Source organism: Cryptomeria japonica, chromosome 7, assembly GCF_030272615.1.
Source record: "Cryptomeria japonica chromosome 7, Sugi_1.0, whole genome shotgun sequence".
Taxonomy (NCBI): domain Eukaryota; kingdom Viridiplantae; phylum Streptophyta; class Pinopsida; order Cupressales; family Cupressaceae; genus Cryptomeria; species Cryptomeria japonica.
Genome location: NC_081411.1, coordinates 818,622,661 through 818,630,997, shown reverse-complemented (window position 1 = coordinate 818,630,997; position 8,337 = coordinate 818,622,661). Strand labels below are relative to the sequence as shown.

At 40.0% G+C, this 8,337-nt stretch overlaps 1 protein-coding gene across 1 annotated transcript; it reads left to right on the top strand.

Annotated features, from left to right (window-relative positions):
- Nucleotides 1-1,742: 1,742 nt before the first annotated feature.
- On the top strand, nucleotides 1,743-2,186 carry LOC131041810 (uncharacterized). The gene has a single exon (XM_057975026.1). The coding sequence runs from the start codon at nucleotides 1,743-1,745 to the stop codon at nucleotides 2,184-2,186; it is 444 nt and encodes a 147-aa protein (XP_057831009.1).
- Nucleotides 2,187-8,337: the final 6,151 nt, after the last annotated feature.

Genomic DNA, 8,337 nt, shown 5'->3' with positions numbered 1-8,337 from the left:
GTTGCACTAAAACAAAGTAGTGTTTTGTGCTCCATTTGCACAACTTGCTCTAGATGTAGCATACTCTTGCCTTTTGTTCACACAAGGGTGGCGGCCTTTGGTGCTCTATTTGCTTTATGTTCTCTTTGCCTAGATCATGTTTGATGTGGCGGCAATTAACCCTTTGTTTGCACAAACTTGCTTGGCAGGATGCATTCTCTACCTTTGCTTGAACAAAACCTCTTCTTGCTAGATCGGCCTTTTTGCTTCCATTTGTAAAAACAAGTCGGTTTAGAACTTGACACAGCTGAAAGGGCTCTTAGTTCTTTGCGGCTTCTACAGGAGATTTGTGAAGGGCTACTCTCAAATTGCTACTCCCCTTACAGATCTCACTAAAAAGGGAGCTTTTGTTTGGTCAGAAAAGGCACAAGGTGTATTTGACAAGTTCAAAGATATTATAAGCTCATGCCCTGTTTTGGCTATAACAGATTTCTCCAAGCCCTTTGAGTTGCAATGTGGCGCATCTGGAGAAGGTATTGGTGTTGTTTTGATGCAAGGGAAGCATCCGATTGTGGTTGAGACAAGAAAACTAAGAGGAGTTGAGAGGACATACTCTATCTATGACAAGGAAATGCTTGCGATCATGCATGCATTGGCCAAGTTCAGACAATACTTGGTGAGAAGTAAATTTGTTGTCAAGACAAACCACAATAGTCTTAAACACTTTATGCACCAAAAAGATTTGAATGAAAAGCAGCCAAAGTGGGTGAGTAAGCTACAAGCTTACGATTTTGACAATGAGTATGTCAAGGGGAAAAAAACATTGTGGCGGATGCACTTTCAAGAAGGCCCCACTTGAGCTCTTTGTGTGAGCACACTGCTGATTGGAAGGACTTGTTGCTTACTGATTATGCCAAAAATCCGTTTGCAACCAGCATTATTGAGGGTATTTTTCATGATGAAAGGTACAAGGTGGTTGATGGGTTGATACACTACAAGAGAAGAATCTTTTTGTTACCCGAATCTAAGCTCAAGAAGAAGGTTTTGCAGACTTTCCATGGCATTCCTCTTGCTAGTCATCAAGGATATTTCAAGACCTATAGGCAGATTCCTAAGAGATTCTCTTGGAAGGGGTTGAAAAATGATGTGTTGAGCTACATTAAGGAGTGTCACACTTGTCAAATGAACAAAACTGAGCACACTCTTCCAGCTGGTTTATTGCAACCTCTACCAATTCCCAATCAAAAGTGGGAAAGTATTTCGATGGACTTCATCACGGGGTCGTGGAGAGCTAATGGTAAGGATTGTATCTATGTTGTGGTGGATAGATTGACCAAGTTTGCTCATTTTTATGCCATTACTAGCTCATTTACAGCAGCTCAAGTTGTTGATGTGTTCTTTCGTGAGGTGTTTAGACTGCATGGGCTGCCAAAAAACATTGTGAGTGATAGATACAGCAAGTTCCTAAGCACTTTTTGGCAAATAATTTTCAGATTGTGTGGTACAGTGCTCACTCCAAGCACTAGTTATCACCCACAGACTAATGGGCAAACGAAGATTGTAAACAAGTGGTTGGAGGGCTATCCCAAGAATTATGTCTCGGAGCAGCAAAAAGCTTGGGTGAGATGGCTACACTTAGGAGAGTACTGCTACAATTCCTCCTACCACATGTCCATCAGAATGTCTCCTTTCATGGCACTCTATGGTTACGAGGCCCCTAGCTTTGTTGATTTGATGTTTGGTGATAGCAAAACCTTGAGGATATGGTGCAGCAGTGTCAGGATATTTTGAGGGCTTTGAAGAATAACCTTCAGATTGCACAGAATCAGCAAAAGTTGTACGTTGATCAGCAACGTATAGAGCGCACATTTGAGATTGGAGACATGGTCTATCTTAGGCTTCAGCCTTTCAGACAATCTACTCTCAAGAAGAGTGGAGCGGAGAAACTCAAGCCACGTTTCTATGGGTCGTTCAAAGTCATTAGGAGAGTTGGCGTAGTGGTTTACGAGTCGAAGCTACCAACGAGTAGCAAGGTTCACAATGTCTTCCATGTGTCTCGCCTCAAGAAGGCACTTGGACACAATGTTGTGGTCTCTTCAGACTTACCTCCCTTGGATGAGGAAGGACAGTTGGTGTTGATTCCAGAGGAGATCATTGATTTCAGAGAACGCTCTATGAGGACAATCAAGGAATATTTGGTGAAGTGAAAGAATTTGCTTATTGAGGATGCTACTTGGGAGAATGAGGAGATTCTGCAACATCCAAACTTGCAATTGCTTGAGGACAAGCAATCTTGGGGAGGGCGGACTGTAATGTCCCCTTCTCAGCAGTAATCAGTTCAGTTGGTTGTTAGCCTATTCTGGAGACCCGTAGGCTAATCGGAAGCAGAAATTAGGGTTTCCTACTTCTAGGGGATATCTCGACGTTTTTTGTTGCTTGCATGTTGGAGTTTTACAGTTTGGATCCTAGATTCCTTCTGGGTTTTCAAAAAGCTTCGCAATGATGGTACATGCATAGCAAGCAGTGGAGTTTGGTAAACTTGCTATTTTTAGTAAGTGGGAGCGAGGACAACTCATTTCTTTGGGTTTTTCTGGGTTTTTTGAAAGCTTTGCAATGGTATGACATGCAAATGAATCTGAAGACTTTTTTAGACTTACTATCTTTAGTAAGTTGCGAAGGTTGCTCAGAATGTGGTTAAAATTCATTTGGACACACTTACTATTTTTAGCAGTATGCTATTTTTACTAAGTGCTATTTTTGGCAAGGTTTATGCAGCTCAATGCGGTGGCTATATTTGGCAGGGTAGTTCTCTATGTTTGATCTCCCATATTCTTGGAGCTTGTTTTGGCAAGTTCAGTATTTGATGGAAAATGATGTTTAAAGCTGAATTATAACTTAAGGCAAAATGGACGATTTATTAAGGGATTGCTTAAGTTATATTTAAAGTCATTTTCTCAATTATATGTTGGGCACTCATATTATGTATTATTTGCATTTTAATAAAGTGTCTTGTCTAGGCAAAAAAGGGACAACTTGGTGAAGGATGAAATGAAATGAAATGCAAATTAAAAAGTAAATTTGAATTCCATTGTTAAGTCCCACTTTGGAGGGAAAAGGAGGTTCGATTTGGGAGAAAGTTATAAATAAGTGGCTTGGCCTTCATTTGAGACAATGCTCTCGCTGACCAAGGTGGAATTAAGAATCTTCTTCAAAGCCTGGAGGCGTGGAATAGTCTTGTCTTGAATAGGCTGGAATTCTTCCCAAACTCCCTCCAAATACTGGATTTTGAATGCGAGCCATGTTGTCTTATCATATGCATGGACAAACTGAGTAAGGAAATCATCTGCCTGTTTTCTTGTATTCTCAATCCACTTTTCCACCTCTGAGAGTGTACCTCTCGCTGCCTCATAGTGTGAATGCATTCCATGGTCAACTGCAATAGGGGAAATAAGGGTGGGATTTTCACGCCTTATCACTGCAATATACTCTCTAAGTCTGATATTCTCTTCTCTGCACCTTTCTTTCTCCGCAATCTCTCTGTCTAACCTTGCATCGATTGCCTTGAGGTTTTCACCAACCTCCTGAAATTCTTGCTTTCTGGATGTACGACCAAGGGCAACTGAAGTGATCAAGAAATCAATAGGAGTAGCAATGTCCGTTATCACGCCTGCAATAGGAACAGCAATCTGTGCAATCCGCATTCCTGTCTCATCTCTAGCTATATGTGACAAAATATCCACTCTCTTGGGCTCCTTCTCCTTAGAACTCCTAGCTAGGTAGTCATCAATATCATCAATAGGCTGTACCTCTATCATTTGTTTACTTTTCTCCATACTTCTCATCAACCATTCAGGAATAACGACCATATCCATACCATCATCGAGACACATTTCTCGATCAAGTCCTCTCAATGCCGAGATAATATCATCATTATCATCAGGATTATTCCTGGTTAAATCATATATCTCATTTCCCAAACTAACTTCCAAAAGGATAGTACGGGATCCCGGTTGATCATCATTCTCATTCGGAGGTGCAGATGTCACTGTGGCATGGAACTCCTGAATATTCTCTAGTAGTATCACTGTGTTGGAACACTGCTGAGTCTCCTTGTTCTGCTATGTAACTTCAATCACTTCGATTGATAAGACACTGAGAGGGGGTGAAGGAATGATAGGCGAAGTGATAGTCTTCTGCTTCTTCTTCACCTCCTCAATCTTCTTCCCTCTATCCTTGACTTCTCCTAGCGTGTTCTTCCTTCTCTTGGGAGCTTGACTCTCTTCGTCTGCATGAATCCTGACATCACTGATAGTCCTCTGATCATCCTCAGAAGTAGACTCTTCCGGCTTCATCCTTTCATAAGTCAAGGGAACACCCATATCAACTAACTTGTTAATCTATATATCCACCCATGCACGAGAGAAATTCAAGACCTCTCATCAATATATTCAGGTCAATCTCTTCTAACTCTGACCAATTTGGCAATAGGATTGCCTTCTTCATTTCACTCTCATACTGTGGATGTGTATGATCTCTATCATCTAACACCTGATCAGGAATGAGGAAAAGTCCACACTTCCTCATAAAATCCACTGACATTTTGGACCACATTCTTCTCTTCACTGCTTGCTCGCCCATCAGTTTAGCCCAATAATCTTCTATGTCAACTTTGTGGATGAACTTCTCTCCCCTGATCCTTCCTACTTTCTTTTCTGGATCAAATCTTTCTCTTTTCTTATATGTAGCAAATCGATAGAATGCAAGCTCCTCACTCACAGTGCTGGCGGCTATGGCAGACTGGCAAACCTCTAATGTCTTCCCAACTGAAATAGGGAATGTCATGCATGTCCTGTGCTTCTCTCTCTGAATGACATCGAACTCTAGAATTTTTCTCACCACTTCCAACAAGATCATTTTGTCGGTCGGATACCAAGGAAGTTTGTAGGGTTCAGATTGAAACCCATGAATCCTAAGGTACGTGAAAGTGGGAAACTGAATATACCACGATCCATATTTTTCTATTAACTTTGTTGCCTCCTTGGACAATCTTCTATGGATTCCACCTTGCAGCATCCATGTGATGTACATAGTGAATGCATCATTCACTCTCTTATAGTCTTCAATTCTATACATGCTCAGCTGGGGGTAGCACTCATGACTCCTGAATTGTCCTTGCCCATTCCCAACTTCACCTTTGCATATTAATCCTCTATATGAAACAAATCGTGCAAGCAGGTATACCAGGTAAGAAGTCATGGCAAATGACTTGGACCGCTCTACATTCCTCAGTTGAAAGTCCAAATTGTCACTTATAATCTTATACCAATTTACTAATGTTCCTCTAAGACAATCCTGGATGAAGTAGAACATCCATCCATCGAATATTGCTCCCTGCGGCATCCCGATCACTCTATTGAGTAGGAATATCAAATCACTATATTCCTCCTTGAAGTCTACGCACATGAGTGTCTTGGGAGCTTTGGAATGATGAGACCTAAGCTCAATCATCCACTCTTTGTTTATCAAATTCTTGCATACACCCATCTTCTTCGTGTATCTTTCTTCATATTCATCTTTGGTCACATCCTTCATGTTTGTTCCGCATGGAATTCCGAACACCTCTGCAATAGCATCCTCAGCAAAGTAGGCAATGACAACGCCATTAGGAGTCTTGATCATTCTCGTGAGCGGATCGTAACACCGTGCACATTCCAAGATAAGCTCACTGCACTGTATGGACTGTGGGAATCCAACAGCATGGAAAATACCACTCTTCATAATGTTCGCATATACTAGGGAAGGAACTTGATCTCCGACTCCGAACATCCGCTGCTGCATCTGGTCAAAGTCTAGGAAATGCATGTTTGTATCTGTGATCTCCTTCCATCTAGATGAAATCTTAAGTTTTGGATAAAATCCAATCTCCAGCATCTTCAATAGTTCTTTCCTTTCCTTATATCCAGACTTCAACATCGCACCTGTATGAAGCTTGAAGTTAGACTTAGGAAAATAAATAATGCTCTTAATAAAATTCCTGACTTTCTAAAGATTTTAGCTTATTAGAGCATGGAATCAAGAAAATAATCCATACACTTGGTAAATTTTAACAATTAAGTTCAATGTGTGACAACACTAAGGCATGGAGCCTTCTATAAAATCCATTAATACCTCCTTATGCTTAGAAAACATGCAAGCTAAAATGCAAAGGAGTATACAGGATCAACGATGACTAAGGAAAGGTGTGAAAGGTTGTGATTTCACACAAAGTATGTCTAAAGACACCTTCCGCAGTCAACAATGGAGGTCAACAATTCTTAAGACAACCTGAAAATCAAACTTTTAAAACATGTTGCAATCTTCAAAAATGTGCATGAACTCGATAAAAATCAGTTTTAATGATAAAAACAATCATATTCAGGAATTAAGTGTGGTTGGTAAAAATTAAATTTCTGAAGACAAGTCTGAAAATTGATTACTTCAGACTTACCAGCACCTTGCAACATAGTTAAAAATCCTTGAAAATGATGAAAAATGGCTAAGGAATCAGCTCCAAACAAAATCGCCAAAGTGGTTAGGTGGCTGGAAATGAAAATTTCTGAAGACAACCGCCTAACAATGGAGTTTTCAGACCTGCAACAGCGATAAGATGGTCTGAAAATGCACAGAAAACTCCATAAAATACCTCCAAATGCGAATCGCCTAAGTTGGAATTGGCTGGGCAATAAAAATTTAAGTCTGAAAATTAATGGGCAACCATTAATGGAGGTCAAATCTGAAGCAAACCTCATATCTGAAGCGAATCAGCGAGCTGGAAATGATGGCAGCCACCAAGCATGCATGGAAAATCACCAAAATGTGGCACCAAACCACTCTTCAAACAAAATCGAAATTTTCCCAACTATGGCGCCAAACTAAAATTCTGAAAATGTCATCAATGGCAGCCTGGATCTGTAACAATGGAGGTCTGGAACAGCAAGCAAAAAAAGGAGGAAAATGTTGCCCAAGTTTCCGAACACAAAATCGCCACCCTTCACCAAAAATCGCCCAAGTTTGAAAAAATCGTCCAACTTGGAAAAATCGAAAATCTGGAAATGGTCTTCAATGGCAACAAGGAAATACATCAACAAGATGGAAAAAAATGGAGGAAAAAATCCTCAACCCAACACTTCACTTCAGCACTTTGCCAAAATTCGCCAATAAGGGAGAAAAATCGCCCTTCATGGAGACACCTGGCAGATTTAATAATAAAATAATGCTAAGGCTCCTCTCTTATACTTGCTTTTACCTCTCACTTTCACCACACAAGCAATGTGGGATAAAACACTTGCTTAAATACTTGCTTGGTAAAAACTAACTTGCTTCTAGAAAGTTTAAAATATTAAATGTTTATTGCAAGTTATTTAATTTTTTGCTTTTAAAATTTTAAATAATCGTTAATCATTATTTAAAAGCAATTAAATGGGGCTCACTTATTAAATATTTTGATTTAAGTCCAAATTAAGCCTCCAGGGGAAAATCGACTTGGGTTGGGATTGAAAAATCTCTTTAAAAATCATTAAAGTGTCAAAAATTTCCCCACAAGGGAAAATCGACCTTAGCTTGGATAAAAATCCATGCTCAAATTTCATCAAAATGCACATAAAACACCCCAGGGGAGAATCAATGGCAGTCTGGATTGAAAATCCACACTCCAAACTCACTTTTCTTGCAAAAAATACTCCCTAGTGGAAATTTGACCTCAGCCTAGATGAAAATCCGGACTCAAAACTTATCAAAATGCTCTCAGTGGAAAATCGACTTGGGTATGGACTGAGAGTCTGCACAAAAATCCGCACTAACTTGTCACAAAACATCCTAGTGGAAAATCGACCCAAGCATGGAATCATCCTTAACGTTGTTCGCACTATAGTCCGCACTCCTGGTGGAAAATCGATGGCAGTTTGGAAAAATCCTGACACTTAGCCAAATTTTAGCACTTCCAGGGGAAAATCGATCCAAGTATGGATAAACAATGGTGGAAAATAATAGCCCATATGGATTTCAGGGGAAACCCATGTGTAGTGTGGATTTTGAGTGGGGGAAAGGGTGGGTAGTTTGGAATGTGAGGGGAAAAGCACCTCTAGCATGAAATTTGACCCTCTAACCCCTGGAATATGGATTTCCCTTAGGATTTTATCATTTTAACCACTCAAAATCACTTAGAAACTTCAAAATTAGACTGGAATTGGGCAAATTTTCCAAAATATTGAGCGAAACGCTAGGAAAATATCGGGATAAAGTGCAAAATCATTTTAAATAATACCTTAGGAGCGAGAAAACAACTCCAAAAGGTCTTGGAATACCCTGGCACTTTAAAAT

Bases quoted from the DNA above. Each gene is read 5' to 3' on its own strand.
- LOC131041810 (XM_057975026.1), top strand. From the start codon at position 1,743: ATGGTGCAGCAGTGTCAGGATATTTTGAGGGCTTTGAAGAATAACCTT.